Here is an 18,386-nt window from a genome sequence, read left to right as displayed (position 1 = left end):
AGCAGCTTTCCTCTGCCAGGAGCAGAGCAGTGGACTCAGCTGACCATGAACTGAACCTCTGCAACCATGGGCCCCAAATAAACTTTTCCTCTTCTTCAGTTGTTCTGGTCAGGTATTTTGATCACAGCAATGCAGAGCTGACTTAACGGAATGAAACTGATAAGTGGATCAAAGTCAACCCTTCTCTCAGGCCTTTAAATCAGAACATTTGTTTAAGATGGACATTTTCTGACTTGATCAGTGGGAATGGTGGTGAGTGGAGAGAGCAGTCAGAGCATGCCCACCTGCCTTCCACTCACCTGTCAGGAGAACTGATAGCTTTTCTGTGCTTCAAGACTTTACCTGCTTCCTGCTTCAGCCTTTGGTACCGGGAAACTCTGCGCTGAAACATGTACCATCTAATTAGTCTGGCGTTCATCATATACTATGTGACAGTCATTTTAGGTGTCATTATAAAAAATTCAGTGGAAGCTACTTCCTAACTCACAGCTTATATATTATTTCTCAAAAAAAGCCTTATCTATACTTATTCACTTTCAAACTAGGTTGAACTTTTATACCTCATCCTTTACTTTCTTATCATCCATCTCAGTTTTTAGTTATTTATTTCCATTCTTTTTCTTTTTTTAACATAATATCTTTATTTTTATATGGCACTGGGAATCGAACCCAGTGCCTCATGCATGCTAGGCAAGCGTGCTACCACTTGAGCCACATCCCCTGCCCCTCCATTTCTTTTTCATGGTTGCTGACTGTCTTAATTCCCCTCTAGACTAATGCCCCAGCTAAGATCTCAGAGAAGAAAAGAGTTTAAGTAACATAAGGATTTTAAAGTACCATTTTTTTTAATGATTTAAAAAAATCCAAAGATAGTTTGATATTAGTTATCAACTTAATATGGCAGTCATTATAAATATTAGAAATAATTTAAAATTGGTATTCCAATAGCTTCTGGAAAAAAAGTAATGCATTGATATGGTACAACAACATCTTCCAGTAATCAACACCAAAAGTTTACAGGGGTTTCCTCCATAAGTATTTTTATAATGATTATAGTACATGTATATGTGACCTTTATGGGATGTACACAGGTTGAGTTAGATCATCTGGACCATCTACTCCGTATGTTTTTCACTTAATCATATGTCTTGGCACATGTTATGTCTGCATTCAGTGCCCAACTACCTGGAATATCTTTTTTTTGCTTTTAAAGAGAGAGTGAGAGAGAATTTTTTAATGTTTATTTTTTAGTTATCGGCAGACACAACATCTTTGTTTGTACGTGGTGCTGAGAATCGAACCCAGGCCGCACGCATGCCAGGCGAGCATGCTACCATTTGAGCCACATCCCCAGTCCTACCTGGAATATCTTATAGCTCTGCTGTGTTTATTATTATTATTATTCATTCGACTATTCTCATATCAGTGGACATTTAGATCATGTTCTATTATGTTTAGATTAGGTTTTGATATTATAAAACACACAGCTTGGTATACTTTTGCAAGTATATGAGATTCCTAGGCCCAAATACATACATAGTTTCAATTATGATCTATGTGTAATATGCCATCTTAGCTTCATATTTCTTTCTTTCTTTCTTTCTTTTTTTTGGCTGCTCAAAACATTACAATGCTCTTGACATATCATATTTCATACATTTGATTCAAGTAGGTTATGAACTTCCATTTTTACCACATGTACAGATTGCAGGATCACACTGGTTACACATACACGTTTAGATATACTGCCATACTAGTGTCTGTTGTATTCTGCTGCTTTTTCTATCCCCCCTCCCCTCCCCTCCCCTCCCATCTTCTAGCTTCAAATTTCTTGATCTATAAGATATTTGGGAGATTATTTTAAGCTCCTTGTTTAAATAACCAAAGCAAGATAAATAAGTCAAACCTAGAAATAGTACTCAGTAGTAAAAGATAAATAAAATTATATACTCTATATAATCAGTGGAGGAGTAAAGTAAGTAAATTATTAGAAAAACTATTAGGTATATGCCATTTAACTGTTGAACCTTTAGGTTAAAAAATTCATGCTTAGATGGCTTATTATGTTATTATTGAAAAATGTGTTTTTAACAAAGTCTAAAGCAGACATTCTCTACTGAGGATGTTATCATCAAGGCAGAAAGTGTGTAGAATTTGGGTTGCATGTTCAGTATAAACATATATTGATGTACAGATACCATGATTCCATATTGTAGGCACTGTGGCGCTATAACATCTCCTAAGTCTAAAGTCATTGCATTGAATGTTGGGTTTATTAATTTGTTTTAATCTGTTCTGGGATCATTGGGTAGTCTTCCTACTCTGAAAACTGTTGAGTCAAAGACCAGTGGCACTTCAAATTTTGTCATCAGAAACATCAGTGGCCTCTCCTAGTTTATAAAGAATTGCTACTGTTGGGTCAGTAGCTGCCATGTTTTGACAACCAACAATAGCTCACACTTTGTTTTTTTCTGATTGTAGGATATAAATTGTGATAACAATGTTCTCATTGCCCAAGCCTGGAAGTAATTGCACCTTTGGCTAAGTTAATAGGGTGGATATGGGGGTGGCTGGCACTTCAGAATAAAAGATCCTTAGGAACCATGTTTGGATTCCAAAATATCCCACATTTAGGTCAAGGACCAGTAAAGAAATGGTTTCATCAACCATTGGTATTCGTGTGGAAATAATTGCAAGTATTGATGATTTATACCCAAGGTACTTTCTTCTTAGAGCAGAGTGCTGGAATTCTTTGAGTTATTACTGATATAGTCTATTTTGGCTTCCATACAGCAATAAAATTGGAAGGCTACAATAAAGTATTATCTAGTCTTACGTAGATAAATAAGAAAACCTTATAATCAAGCTTGAGTTTAAGGAAGATTGGTGATGTTTCTTACACCTCTTTTAAAAAGACCCCAGTATTACAGCTGCAAAAGAAAATAATGCAAGCTGAAGATTAACTTTATATTTAATATGAGAACTTACCTCCTAAACTTTCATTGTAAATGTCCCAACATGTTTATGTATGTGTCCAAAGAATTTCAGTTACACGCACATACACCCACTTTCAGTATTCTGTGTGTACCACTAATTGTTCATATTGTTTTATTTTTATTTACACACATGCACATGCATATACACATTTTTCTTGTCTTCTGCAATAGGCTGTAGATTGTCTGCCCTACCAGTGAGTACTATAATATCTGATACTTAATCAGTATTGATAAGTAGGTGTTGTTTCAACAAATGACTCAGTGTTTTCTCCACCAGTCCTAATGCCAGTTGATTATCTAAGGCTGCTGGATTAGTGTTAAATCTCAGCTTCATACTAAAAAGTTCCCTAGTAAAGCCTTATACCTAGTACCATTGTGCTTGTTTATTCAATGTGTCAGTTGTGACAAGGCACCTATTTAAATAGTTTTTTTTTTAATTACTAATCTAAAACTTGTTATTTTAAAACACTCAAACAGTGCAGAAAATAAATACCTGTAGTGCAAAACAGAAATTCCCCTCCCCCGTGAGGTATCCCAGTGGGTATGCCTCGTACCCACACATGATGAGTGGCTAATGACGAGGAAACAGGGCTTCTTCTGTCTGAGAAGACCTGAACAGTGGCACCTCAGTGAATCGGGGCTGTGACCTCCCCTTGTCTCCTTATGGCATTGGGCCTGATGTTGCTGAGGGGAGCAGAAACATCCACTGCTCCCCCTCACTGAACCCTCTGCTTCTCCTTTACTGTTATCAAAACTAGACTTTGATAAGAGAAATGATGTCTTCAAAAATACAAATAAAGGGGCTGGGGATGTGGCTCAAGCGGTAGCGCACTCGCCTGGCATGCATGCGGCCCGGGTTCGATCCTCAGCACCACATACCAACAATGATGTTGTGTCCGCCGAGAACTAAAAAATAAATATAAAAAAAAAATACAAGTAAATAAGTGTGTGAGTTTTACCTGAAAGCTAAGAAAAGGCATGTGCTACAGTAGTCATCCGCCTTCGATAAACACAGTGGCCTAATGCTCAGCTTGTCTAAAGCTCTAGGTTTAGAATAATCTTTGTTATCCCAAGAGCCTCTCCCTTGAGAAATACTGCAGAAAATGTTCATTTCATATCCTACTGTGAACTTGCTAGCTGTCACTTATATTATGCAAAGTTGGTGAATATGACTAGCTTTTGTGGAGAGGTGAGTTGGTATCAAGATAGGAGACTTGGGGCAGAGCCAGCCAGGTGCAGAGCCACCTGCGCAGCCCTGGGCTGAAGGGCTCCCTGATCTGTGCTCTTGCAGGTTCTGGATGTACACTGCGTGGGAAGCATGCTACATGGGCCTCAGGAAACCTCCCAGAGGGGCTGGAGGAGAACACTGGCTGCCAGCTGCTCCTCTGGTGTCTCAGGGGCCAGACCCTGAACTTAAGACCATGAGTGTGAGTTTCTTTGTAAAAAGACCAAGTGATAGTCTTCCAGTGAGTGGAAGGCCACTGCCAGGCCAGGCAGGAGCTAAGAGACAGTGTAGATGTGACTGCATCTCATGGTAGCACTGATCCTGTCAACCCACCAGGAGTAAACCCAGCACTGTCAGGGGTGGGGGCATCGTGTGTGTGTGTGTGTGTGTGTGTGTGTGTGTGTGTGTGTGTGTGTACAACATGGACAGTCATGGGACAAATCAAATTCTCTAAATCAGTTTTCTTGACTTTGAGTTAGTAATAATAAGCCTTACCCTCTTTTTTTCCTTCCATATTTTTTAACTGATGCATTAGAATTGGGCACAATGGTGGGATCTGTTGTCACATGTTCATACATGCATGCAACATATCAATATAATTTGGCCAATATCTTTCCCCAGTTTTTCCCCTTTTTCCTGCCTCCCACCCCCTGGTCCCTTTCCCCTATTCTACTGATCTCCTTTTGGTTTTCATGAGATCCTCCTCCCCGTTTCTCTCTTCCTTTTTTCTCTCTAGCTTCCATATATAAGAGAAAACAGACAATCTTGACTTTCCAAGTCTTATCCTTACCCTCTTAACCTGACAAAATGAGATGATGGAAGGATGGATAAAATAAAACAGCAATAATAACAACAGATAATAATGGAGAGTAAGAATAGTAATAACAGTAAGAACTCTTTCATTGAACACATATGTCAAGGGCTTGACACTAAGTACTATTCTTATATTGCATTATAAAGTTCATAGAACCTATCGTTATCCTCACTTCAGATGGGGAAAAAAAAATTTAACTTGCCCAGTCATGAATCTCATAAGTGAACAAGCTGTGATTGGAAGCTTAGTGTGCACAATGGCTTGGCTTTTCGATTCTGATTGGTAGTGATTTAGAGTGGTTGAGAATTTTAGTGCACCCCCAGACATAGTCAGAGAGCAGAGGTTGATTAGCAATGTCTGCCTTGAGTATAAGTAAGAACTGGGTGGTGGGGTGGTCACAGAACATAAGCGGCATATTTTCCTATTATCACCCTATCTTTCAAGGTAATACAACTTAGGGAGAAAAAAATGTCTTCTCACCTTAAAGTATATGTTGGTGATGTATCACAGTGTGATGCTGTTAGAAAAGCCACCTGCTTCCAAAGTCTGCAGTGACTGAGATGTGCCAGGGGCAGAGCTAGTGGCTTCCCACAAATAACAATCATCCCATTGGCCAAGCAGCTCCCCCCCCTGCTCCCCAGCAGTAGCATTGTCACATCACAACAAAGCGCCTTTGCCCGCGGACACATGGGCCCAATGGCTGGCACTGACGGTTTCCCTGAAAAGTGCTACTGTCTTCTGTTCTGAGTCAACCTTATTGTTCAGAGCTTTGGGAATGAGGCTTATATCCAGATATGGGACAACAATATGTGCCATACCCTTGTTGTCAGCATTATTGTGGGTCACCGTGATATTAAAGCCTCCAGTGCTACAATGCTCTGAAGTGACCTCCCTGTACCCTAAACCCTCAAACTGTGAATTCCTATTTGTCCCTCATTCAAATACCACTTCCTCCAAAGCCTTCCATGAGTGCCACTGTCAGCCAGAGTTAGCTTATCTAAAATCATGCCAATAAATATTTAATAATCAAAAGGATAATTTGTGTTAATAGTTTAGGAATTAGGAATAAACTACAATGACTTGTAGACCAGGAAGATGAAAGGAAAGTAACTATTCCAAACGAACTTCTTTGGCTCTTCTCTGATTACCTGCAAAGCACACAGAGTAGCAGGAAAGACAGTGGGGGAATGGATCTGGCTGTGTGGTTTCTAGATATGGTGGGCTGCAACTAGTGGGGAAGGGGATGTTTATAAATTATGCTGATGATAATCCCGGTGGCTTGGGAGGCTGAGACAGGATGATCACCAGTTCAGAGCCACTTAGGTCCTGGTCTGGAAGCAAGAGTTTCTAAGTGCACAGGGAAGTCACTGAAGGATTAAACAAGATTAACAACTGTAAAACGACTAATTTTTTTATATTGAAAAGAGTAACATCATCTAATGAAGACTTTATGCCTTTAGAGAAGAGACTTCCCTATTTAGTGAGGCAGCCACTTAATCCCACAGGCATTCATTCATTTCCCAACTGATTTCTAGTAGGGAATGCTGCTTTCTGGGGCAGAAGTAGGATAACCAGACCCAGCTCCCTCTGGGGCTGGCTGGCTCTCCTTTGAGTACTGGCTGTTGTTTCAGACACTGGGACATAATGCTTAAGGGGTTCACTCCACCATAGAATCTGTTTTTTCCAGGTGCCAAATCTTTCATGCTTCAAGTTGCATTATTGAGCCAACACACTCCAGAGCTCTCCTGTTTCCTTAGCACGTTCTTAGTCTAGAAGAAAACGCATATACAAGGAGGGGGTTCATTTCCTCCATATTTCCAACTGTCTTTCCCTCTTTCAACAATCTCGGTGGAGCACCTTTGCCTACGTGGAGGCAAGCATACTGAAGAACAGTGTGTGAAGTGGTATTGCTACGTGGTTCTGGGGAGCTCAGAGGTGAATCCTCACCTGTGCCTGGGGTGCACTTCCAGGAAGTGGAGCTGAGCCTTGGAGGAGGCTCCTTCCAGTTTCTCTGAGAAAGGCTCAGAGAGTGGTTTAAAGAAGCCAGTCCAGGGCTAGGGATATAGCTCAGTAGGTAGAATGCTTGCCTCACATGCACAAAGCCCTGGGTTCAATCCCCAGCACCACAAAAAAAAAAAAAAAAAAAAAAACAAGAAGCCAGTCCAGACATAGAAAAAGAGTTGACTTGAAGAGATTAACAGATTTTTAGGAAGGAGAGCCATTGGAGCTTGAAAAATGATTGGAAACAGGACAGAAATTAATAATTCTGATTTTGCAGCTATTCCCCCCTCTTCCCCAAGGAATAGTTCTCAAACTGAAACACCAAGGTCACAGCTGTTCTTCATGATACCCTGCTTTGAACCATCCCCTTTTCTGTCACCTCACTGAACACTGATGAAGCACCATCATGTGCATGGTCTTCAGAATAAAGCACTGAGAATTGTGTTAGATGGGGTTTACAGAACATGTAAAGATGCTTCTCGGTAAATGCATATCATGATTCTCCTAAGCCTGTTTCCTGTCAGCAGCCACCCAGTCTTCTAAGGATGGTTAACATCAGAGATGAAGTTAACTTTTTCCTGACTCTTGTTTCTTTTCTCTTTTTGTTATGAAGTATATTCGGTGCTCTTCGAACTGGTGCTTACATGGTGTACATTTTGATGACCAAAGGCCTGAAGCAGTCAGTTTGTGACCAGAGCTTTTACAATGGACCCGTCAGCAAATTCTGGGCTTATGCATTTGTGCTAAGCAAAGCACCCGAACTAGGTGAGTGTCTTCCCTCTTTCCATTTTTCTCCCCCATCTTTGTAGCTACATGTCCATGTATTTATTTATTTATTTTTTTTAATGAACAAAGAAATGAACGGCTTGAAAGTCTTGTTTTGTTGGTTGCAGGAAAGTTATAATGAACGAATTTGAGGTTTTGAAGGATCTGCACTTTCTCTGTCTCCTCCAGCCTTTTAAATAATTGTACCTCAAGTATATAAACAGCAAGATGGTTTATGTAGAACATGCCAATTTCCAGGCACTACTAAAAATACATTTCTGGGGGCTTATAAAATATACACAGCCCCCTCTCTAAGGTCCATCAACAGTTGAGCTAATATTAGATTGAGGGGAAAATGGCAGCTCAGCTGTTTCCAAGCCCCATATCGAAGCATACTTTGATCTCTTGAGTTAGGATTCAGATTAGGAAAATAAGCTTTTCGTTTGGGTGTCCTCCTATTCTCATTAACAAATGCTAATTGTTGGTCTCTGGTGCTGTTTGATTTTAATCATCTGTCAGACACCTGGGAAAGGAAAAGATAGTTCCCCTTCTAGAAATCAATAGAAAATACTGGCTGTATGTGTACATTTCTAGAGTTTTTACCTTCAAATCTTTAATGATCTTGAAGGGAAGGTTGGCACTATTTGGCAGAACACTGAAAGATGAAGAGGTAAGGATTTGACATGAGTTCACTTCTCCAGGAAATGTCATTGTTGCCTGAGAAAGGAAGCCGCTGGTGACAATAAGCTCTGAGTTTTTTGGTTTCTGTTTTCTTAACCTGCAGTTAAGAATTGCATCATTTCAGAGATTTTAATTCTGGCATTAAAAGATGCTTGTATTTAGTTGAAAAGATATTTATTGTTCCCTCCTATTTCCCTTAAAAAGGGGGTTAGAGGTAATTTTATTACAAGATTCCTGTAGTGTCAGTTACCAGCAGCCTTCTGTAAGGTGCCTCTGTTTCACACCCCTGTGTCCATCCAGGGTATGAATTCTCTCTGGTTTTTGTCCCTGTGTGCTAAAAACCTGCTGCCTACAAGTACCTTGCAATTGGTTTGACAATTCCAGGTCAGGACAAGCAGCAGCAGAAAAGTTTTCTAAACCCTTTGTTAAGAGGAGCAGCAGTGCAATGATAGGTCCTCCACATGGTCCTAGATAACTAGAAAACTGTGGTGTGCACCTATGAAAAGAGAGTCCTAGAGAAAAATGCATTAAGTGGGTTCATCTATTTAATAAGTTTATACTAAGCACCAACCATGCACCAGGTATTTAATAGGGGCTAGAATAGAATGGCTACTTTGTCTAAAAAGAATTTTACAATATAAAGTTTATGGATCAGGCCCCAGGAAGCTATTTTTTCATACTTGTATTGATTCCATTAGGTACAAAGTCTGGAAATCTACTTTTAGGAATTTTTAGATTGTGAGAATATTTTAATTTTGTTTTTTCATTTGTGGATAAAATAAAAGATCATCTTGTTAGATATATCTCTTTCATAGTGATTCTTTTTTTTATTTAGGTTCATAAGATTTCTGAATCAGAGCACTTATTTTCAAACTGGGGTTGGTCTGAGACTGGAAGCAGGTATTCTTTACTCTTAGAGCATGACTTTTTTTTCCTTTAAAATAAATAGAGTTCTACATAATTGAGAATTATTCAAGTTGAGAAATATCATGTTCCCTGGACTTTTCTTTTATACTCTATAATAAGTGTCCTTATAAGGATAAATAAATAAAAACTATCCCCATTGTTAAATCAGAAGTGGTATCTTATTACTAACCCTTAACCCATCTTTTGCCATCATTCCAGAGATGGAACACATAAAAAAAATTTTTTTTTAGACATCCTGAGGATGCATTTTTTTTTTAAAGAGAGAGAAAGGAGAGAGAGAGAGAGAGAGAATTTTGATATTTATTTTTTAGTTTTTGGAAGACACAACATCTTTGTTGGTATGTGGTGCTGAGGATCGAACCCGGGCCGCACACATGCCAGGCGAATGCGCTACTGCTTGAGCCACATCCCCAGCCCCCACATATAAAAATTTTAATTGAATAACAGATTTTAACCTTTTTTAATGTAACTGTTATTGAAATATTTACAGAATTACAAACTTGGAACTTAATGGGTTAAGCTGCAGTTTGCAAAGAAGCAATCTCAGTCTTTTGTTCTAGAGAAGCCTTTGTGTGTGTGTGTGTGTGTGTGTGTGTGTGTGTGTGTGTGTGGTGGTGGTGCTGCTGCTGCTGCTGTTGCTGCGGATTGAACCCAGGGCCTTGTGCATGGGAGTCAAGCACTCTACCAACTGAGCTATATCCCCTGCCCAAGAAAAGTCTGCAAGGATCCCTTGTCTGTTCTGAGTTGTGTCCAGTTGTATTTGAGGGGCTTGAGAATAAAAGTAGTCCCTTCTGCTTTTTGAAGGAATATTTTATTGAAGAGCCACCTCAAGCTGTTTATGTTCGTCAGTTTCCTTCGAACACATGATTAGACCTCTGCTGTGTGCCCTCCTGACTCTATTCCAGATGGAAAGTGAAGTTCTAGAATGGAGTTGGAGTTCCTGGGGGAGAGCTGTTATGGCAGCACTCAGGTGTCCATGCTCTGTGTTGTGTTGACCCGATGATGCTAACTCATCCAAATTAGTGTAGTGAATTTAGTGTAGACTGAATGTTCCACTCCCCTCTGCCACCTAGCAGTCTTCCTCTTGCATCTGGATGGAGGCAGACTCAGGTCCTTGGCTTGACTGGCTTGGCGTGGTGTGTTGCTGGCATGCAGCCCTTTTTCCTGGAGAGACACATCACCACAGTCATTTGTGGCAATAGTTTGTAGATTATCCAATAAGCCATCCCTTCCCAGCTAAAATACAGGATTCAAGTGTTGACATTGGAAAAAAGGTAATCTTCACATGGTCTCTTTGATGAAGCTAGTTAAGCTGCCTAAAATCTCAAGACAGTTCCAGATTTTTTATAGTGATGTTTTCATGCTCTTTCAGTTATATTATCTTTCAAATATTCTAGAGCTTGTTTGACAGTTGTCTTGCAAAAGTGAAAGGCTAAGTCAAAAACGAACCTAAAAATCAGCACCAGTGCTGCAGGGCAGCCAACCACTGGCCCTAATTGAGAGCATATTCTTTGTTACCATTTGATTAAGAAAGATCGATCCATTTGAGTGATTTATTTATAATTTGGATTATTTATTTATAACTCGGCTTATTTTTCAGTCCCAGGTTTGCCTTTTCAGTATTCCAAGATTGTGTCCTCCTGTATGAATATTGGAAGGAAAGGAAAGAACAGTTCTCCCATATACAACAATGAAACTGTGTTTCTCCCCTAAATCCACATGCCTACAGTTTTCACTAAACTTTTTTTTATAATTGCAGTAAAATATACATAATATTCACATTGTTGTACAACCATCACACCATCCATCTCCAAAACCTTTGCATCTCCCCAGCCGAAACTCCGCACGCATTTAACACTGACTGCCCCTTTCACAGCAAGGATTCTGTTCAGCAGAAAACAGTAAGCTGGTTTCAATGAATTTAGAGGGTTACATTCTACTAGAACAAGTGAGAGAAAGAGAGCCATCACCCTGCTTTTGTATGCCAAATCTTTAGTGCCTCCTGTTTGAATTATATTAAAACCTGCTGAGATTTGCTTTTGTTAAAACTTGGAAACATCTGCTGTGAGTCTGGGTCCTTGCTCAGTTGAGCTTGTCATTGTTTTTGAACCTCTGACTCAGCAGCACTCCAGCTAATTCTGCGAAGAGAAACTCAGCCTTCTGTGACAAGCCACATGCAGGGTATGTTCTCTGTTTCCCTTGGTGGCTGTGTGTATTCTGGGGATTTTCTAAATGATAAAGGACTTCTCCATAGATTCATGGATATCTGCACTTAGCAGGTGCACAGGCAGAAGGTATAGTTCAGGGGGTGGACATTTAGGTTAAAAAAAACATCAAGCTATGCCTGCAGGTTATCTCTTAACTCAAAATAGCTGGACCAAAAGGTAGATCATGATTAAGAGGACATGAACCAGGAAGTAGCTAAAATAGGTGACATGACTGAAACCCTCAAGAGTCCAAAGTCTCGTTGCTTGTACTTGGCCAAAATGCATTCCACAATGCCAGCTGGACATGTGGCCAAGAAAGAATGGTTGGCCAACATCAAATATACAGTCCCTAGGAGAGTTTATATTTCTGGGTCCCTCTGTAACTCTGGCAAGCCTGTAAATACCACAGTTTGGCATGCCTCTGGCTCATGACGAATTAAATGTGATGTTATATGATTTCTCTAGAGGAAATATATTCTGTACCTGCCCCAGTACCTGGCTGGTACATGTAAGCGGCAATGTCAGTGACCTTGAAGGGTCTGGGTTGGCCCTTCTGGAACCCCCTACCAGTTTCCCTTCATACTAGGGAAACCACAGTTCTCTGCATCTATGGTCTTAAGAAGTAACCCTGGTTTGGCTTTGGAGTGGTGCTGCTGAGCAGTTTCAGAGCCATCATGGGGAGATAGTCATCTTCATTACTCTATCATCCTCCTGTACATGTTGTTCTGGAAGAAATTCTTCCAGTGAATTCAAAGTCATTATGTCTTCAAGATTTTATGATAATATCTTTGACTGCAAACCCCCTCTCCAAAGTACCTAGCAACACCTACTATGTCTCAGACCAAGCCTGAGACAACCCCAACTCCACCCCTGTGGTCAGGAAAAACAAAGCCCTCAACCCTAGAATTGCAGTTTCCAGTTTGCATTCCACATTGGTTCATTCGAATATGGTTTGTTTTTTTTTTTTTTTTTTTTTTTTTTAACTATGGAAACTTTTTTTATTTGTTCTAATTAGTCATACATGATAGTAGATTGCATTTGACACATCATTTATAAATACAATATAACTTCTCATCTTTCTGGTTGTACATGATGTAGAATTATACCAGTCAGGCAATCATATATGCACATAGGGTCATAATGTCCGAATATGATCTTTAGACATCAAGAATTAGGATGAAATTCATGTTATTTTGTGCATATACTTTTATTATAGTGTGTTTAGAGATCATGTTGGATATATATGCTAAGAGACTTGGGGGAAAAACACCTTCTCAATATGAATGACTAAAATTTGTTTTTAACATACAGTTCCTTGGACTTCTGTCTTCTTTCCACCGTGAAGAAAAGTCGGTTGGGATTATTGTACCTGCGTTAACAGTCTACAGTGGAAAGACAGGCACAGAACAATAATTACACAGAAGTATAAGTCTTTGACAGGCGTGCCAGAATAGCACAGTTTAACACCAGGAAGTAGGCCCCAGGTCTCCGGACCCCAGTTTCAGCCCTTAAATATACACATGAGAGTGACCATCACCATCTGTCATTGTCATTGTCTGACATTTACAGACATAATAAAAATGAGGGAGAGGATTTCATTGGAAATTTTAAACAGGTTCAGAAATGTAGCAACTGGAGACTTTTCTTTTCTAAACAAAGTAATAACAAATAATAATTCGGCAGAGAAAAAAATACACTAATAGCCCTGATGCGTGGAATGGGGCACCACCTGTATTCCAGCCACAGCCATCAGAACCTCAAAAGTCTTCCCAAGCCCAGTTTTCTTACCTTGCCTAATGCCAAGCATTTTAGGCCATCATAAAGTATGGGAGGCATAAGTATGAGTCCCCTTTGTGCTTACTAAATTTTCAGACTAAGGACCTTCTAATTCTTGTTATACAAAGAGAAGTCACTCTGGGTTTACCAGAGACCCTGAAGGATGCTGGTGTTCCCCATATCTGATAACCCCTGAGATGAGAAAGAAATGTTTACCTGCATACACCTGCTTCTGACTCACATATCAGAGTCTCATCCCTTTTTATCTTACTTATTAATGGAATTGGGTGAATTGTTAATAGGCTTGCTTTTTATCCATTTTCTCATAAATGTTCTACATTCTCTATTTTTCAGAATCATTGCAGATACAGAGCATCTACCAACCTGCGCATAATTCTAGCATAATTTCTTACTTCAGAAACAGTGGTCTGTTTCTTCACAATGATGTAATAAGAAAACTTTTTGGTGGATCCTGCCGAGCTTTCTTTATAGTTAATTCCATACAATGAACTCTTATTTTCAGTTTTTCCTCACTTGATTCCTTGGTGTCAAGCATTCCCTTTGCCCTCATCAGTGCATGTGTATAGAGGATGATTTTTGCTGCCCTTTTCTTTCATCTTTGCCTTTTATTTAAATTTTGCTTTTCTTACAAATTACAAGGGTTGGACATTACACAGAGGAGCTCACAAAAATGGATGTTTAAGGGGTATCTTTTGTCGTGGATCAAAGAAAAAAAAATATGGTTTTACAACTCTGGAGAGGACTAAGAATATTTTGCTGGGTACTTGCATTGCATTCCAGTCTATTTCTCTTGATTGACAGGTTACCAGTCCCCTCTGGGTGATATATCCTAAGATGAATGGTTCACTGAGAATCAGACAGCCTGGATGATAATGTCCATTCTAGATCAAAAATTAGTGGGACTTTGTGTAATATACCTTGAAAGTAACATCTGTTGATTACTTGCCATGTATGAAGAAGGTATATTGACTATCTTGTTTAATCCTCAGATAATTCCAAGCTGCTGTTACTAATTATCCCATTTTGGAGATGAGGAAACTAGAAAATAATGAGAATAAGTAACTTGCCCAACGTCAAAGAGGTAGCAAATACCAGCTCATGATTATAACCCAGTTCATCTAATTCTCCAGTCCTGGCTCAAGATATCTGTCCTCTAACAAAACTGTGGATTATCATTGTGTGTGGTCAAGGGCTTATGTACATTTTTCCCTCCTTTATCTTCCAGGAGACACAATATTCATCATTCTGAGGAAGCAGAAGCTGATCTTCCTGCATTGGTACCACCACATCACTGTGCTCCTGTACTCTTGGTACTCCTACAAAGACATGATTGCTGGGGGTGGTTGGTTCATGACTATGAACTATGGCGTGCACGCCGTGATGTACTCTTACTATGCCTTGCGGGCCGCGGGTTTCCGAGTCTCCCGGAAGTTTGCCATGTTCATCACCTTGTCCCAGATCACTCAGATGCTGATGGGCTGTGTCATTAACTACCTGGTCTTCTACTGGATGCAGCAAGACCAGTGTCACTCTCACTTTCAGAACATCTTCTGGTCCTCACTCATGTACCTCAGCTACCTTGTGCTCTTCTGCCATTTCTTCTTTGAGGCCTACATTGGCAAAATGAAGAAAACAACGAAGGCTGAATAGTGTTGGAACTGAGGAGAAAGCCATAGCTCAGGGTCATCAAGAAAAATAATAAGACAAAAGAAAATGGCACAAGGAATCACATATGGTGCAGCTAAAACAAAACAGACGAGCAGACACAAAACCCGAGGCAGCTTAGGGATAATTAGGTTGACTTAACCCAGTAAGTTTATGATCCTTTTTGGGTGAGGACTCACTGAGTGCACCTCCATCTCAAAGCACTGCTGCTGGAAGACCACAATCCCTCTTATCTGTCTACTCTAGGACAAATGAGAACAACAGTGAGCCAGAGGCAGAGAGAGACTAACAGAAAGCAAGCAAAGGCTATTAACACTATATGAAAAACAAAAAAGTATTTACTAAGTGTTATCTTTCTCTAAGGATGAGAGAATTTTACTTTAAAAACTGTGCGAGCACACACAATCCTTTCTGATCTTTTTTTTTTTTTTTGACATGAAACTGGAGCCAGTAGAAAAGATGAAAATGGAAGAGACACAGGGTTTATATCTAGGACAATGATGCTTTTGCAGAAACTCAAGCCTTTTTAAGAAAGGTTAGCTTGTTGTAGCCCCCATGGAAAAAAAAAGATGTCTTAATCATTTTTTAGTTCAACTCAAGACATAGATAGATATTTTTCCCTTCACTGCCCAGCCGCAGGCTAGTGAGTTTGCCAAAAACAAAACAGGGCACAGTACTTTTCCAAGGTTCTTTCTGGGAGAATGGAAGTAATGCAACCCGGGTCCCAAAGGGGCAGCTCTCTGTACCAGAATATTTCTAATAGTTATCATTTCTACTCTTAGATGAGATATGAAACATTTGTTTAGTTGTCCCAGACATTTGAATAGAACAGTAAATGCAGACTCAAAAAAAAAAAAAACAAATAAAATAATAATAATAATAAAAAAAACTCAACCAGATGGCTTGAAAGTGCATCCTGCACTGTACATGGAAGGGCTGAGCCCAGGATCAGTGGAGCTTGGGAAGGTGAAAAGGCATGAGCTAAAGAGCCCTCAGTAGCCAGACAGTAGGATGCTCCTCTCTGTTGGCCTTCACACATAGTCCTCACTTTCCAAATGAATCCCTGGTGGATGGTTCATGTTTTCTACATTTTTGTGAATTTACAAAGAAATCTGCAGAGTCTCTGCCTGATTTGGGGTGAGTACTGTTTCCACCTGGTCCACATTAGCTCCCCAAGCCATGCAGAGGTGTTCTAAGTGCCCTCTGCTGGCCAAGTGGAGATAATTAACAAACACACCATGACAAGTTTGGCTGGAAATAGTTGATAGCAAAAGGCCCCCATAGAAGAATCCTTTCCATTTCAAATGATATTAAACAACTCATTGTAGGTTTGGCCAAATCAGAAGACATCCTTCCTGCTTCAAGTCAGCTTCAGAAATTTTTTAAAAGGGACTTTTGCTCTGGAACTCAGAAAATCAATTTATTAAGAGCCATATTCTTTTTTTTAAGAAAAGAGCTAGATAATATTATCTGTAATATTTCAGTCCTCTACAAGCCAAATAAATGTGTCAACGTTCCTAGGATTTCAAACAAGCAATTATGTATGTAAAGTTGTTCAATGTGATATAATAGTATTTTAATTGGTTCAGTAGCTTAATGATTAGGCAAACTAGATGAAAAGGTTAGGGGCTACTACACTGCATAGATTATTATACACACATAACCACACATATATGCACACAAATGTGGGGTACACTGAACTTCAAAGCCGAAATGAGTAGTAACACATTTTCTGGCTAGCAGAAAACTGTTGTTTATCTTTCTTGCTTTATTTGAGAGTGTACAGTAAAAGGGATTTTTCAAATTATTTTTATATTATTTTAGCTTTAATTGTGCTGTCATTCATGAAACAGAGCTGCTCTGCTTTTCTGTCAGAGATGGCAAGGGCTTTTTCAGCATCTTGTTTATGTGTGGAATTTAAAAAGAATAAAGTTTTATTCCATTCTGTGTGAATGGCTTGAACAATGAACACAGAGTCCATGCAAACCAAGTCATGACTGAAAGACCTGGGGAGGGGGCTGTGCAGAGAAGAAGCTGTTACGTCCATGTTAAATTATTGTGAACAGTCTTTGGTGTCCTGATGTTGGTTCATAGATGAGATATGATTGATGGAAGGATGTAATGTTATTAGGGCAGAAATTGATGTGAGCTAAAAAGCTAGGTCCTGCTACAACAACTAGGATAGATTCTTAGGATGCAAACGGTCTTTAGAGCTTTGCAAAGACATGATACTGTGCAATAAGACTTTTTCCCTCTTAGAACAGAAAATGAGTAGACTAATTAAGACAAGAAAAAAGGCCACATATCAATTGAAATTTAGTCAAAGGACCAGTCAGAGGCTCATCTAGTAGGTTTAATTATTTAATTCAGTGATTTATCATAGATTCTTTACTGCAGGTTAGAATAAGGAAATGAACATAAATGAACATAAACCTTAAAAAAAGACTCTAGGTGATGCTTCCAAAGTCTTGATATTAAGTTCATGCTTCTGTTCACTTGTAAAATAACTTAAAATTTGGGTTTACAGGTTGAAAGTTTAATAAATAGTTCTTAAACTAGCTAAATATATCTAAAGCATTTCCAGTGTTTATCATGGGAGGAAAAAATCCACACGTTTTTTAAAAAACAAAATTCTGGTAATATAGGTTCAGCTTACTGTTTTTAATATCTCAGCTTAGCTGCTTTAATTATATCAAGATATGAGGCTGGATCACTGGCCCATGACAAATCTGAAACCTACCAGAGAATTGACTGCCACATAGATAATCCTGCTGTCAGTTAACATTCCAGGAAAACGGGCAGGCAATTTTTATAGCTGCCCCACTGTGCTACAATAGAGTGTCTTTCTATTAAAATGAGTTTCCACTGCATTCCAATCCCAGTATGGTGAAAACATCATTCCTGGATTAAATAAAAACAAATCCTTGATTTCATATGTGTGTGTATGAAATAATTATATATACATGTATGTGTAAGTATACATATATGTGTGTATATATATATAATTTTGCACATTAGGTCTGAATATCAACCCAAATGCATGAATTTTGCAATAAATTTCTAGTAAGAAATGCTCCATTCATTCAACAGGGGATTTTTTTCTGAACCTTCTAGTGTTGCTTATGAGAAAAGAATGACTATTATTATTTATTTATTGTATTTATATTCAATGCTAGGCCAAAGTACCAAGTTAAAATCATGGATTAAGGTTGTTACAGGTAATTTATTCCCACTTTTCTAACTGCACTACAAAAATTAGTGGGGAGGGGAATACTTACCTATGTATTAGTCAAGGACAATGAGAGGGT

At 39.1% G+C, this 18,386-nt stretch overlaps 1 protein-coding gene across 1 annotated transcript in view; it reads left to right on the top strand.

Annotated features, from left to right (window-relative positions):
* Positions 1-16,790, top strand: part of Elovl6 (ELOVL fatty acid elongase 6) — a 119,610-nt gene extending 102,820 nt beyond the window's left edge. Inside the window, exons 3-4 of the mRNA XM_026410632.2 lie at positions 7,650-7,801; positions 14,639-16,790. Of these exons, the coding sequence (XP_026266417.1) occupies positions 7,650-7,801; positions 14,639-15,063 (577 nt within the window). The 3' untranslated portion in view covers positions 15,064-16,790. The remainder of the gene's footprint in view (positions 1-7,649; positions 7,802-14,638) is intronic.
* Positions 16,791-18,386: the final 1,596 nt, after the last annotated feature.

The sequence above is a fragment of the Urocitellus parryii genome, chromosome 10 (genome assembly GCF_045843805.1).
Source record: "Urocitellus parryii isolate mUroPar1 chromosome 10, mUroPar1.hap1, whole genome shotgun sequence".
Taxonomy (NCBI): domain Eukaryota; kingdom Metazoa; phylum Chordata; class Mammalia; order Rodentia; family Sciuridae; genus Urocitellus; species Urocitellus parryii.
Note: the sequence above shows the minus strand (reverse complement) of the source record. Positions and strands in the feature narration are given on the sequence as shown.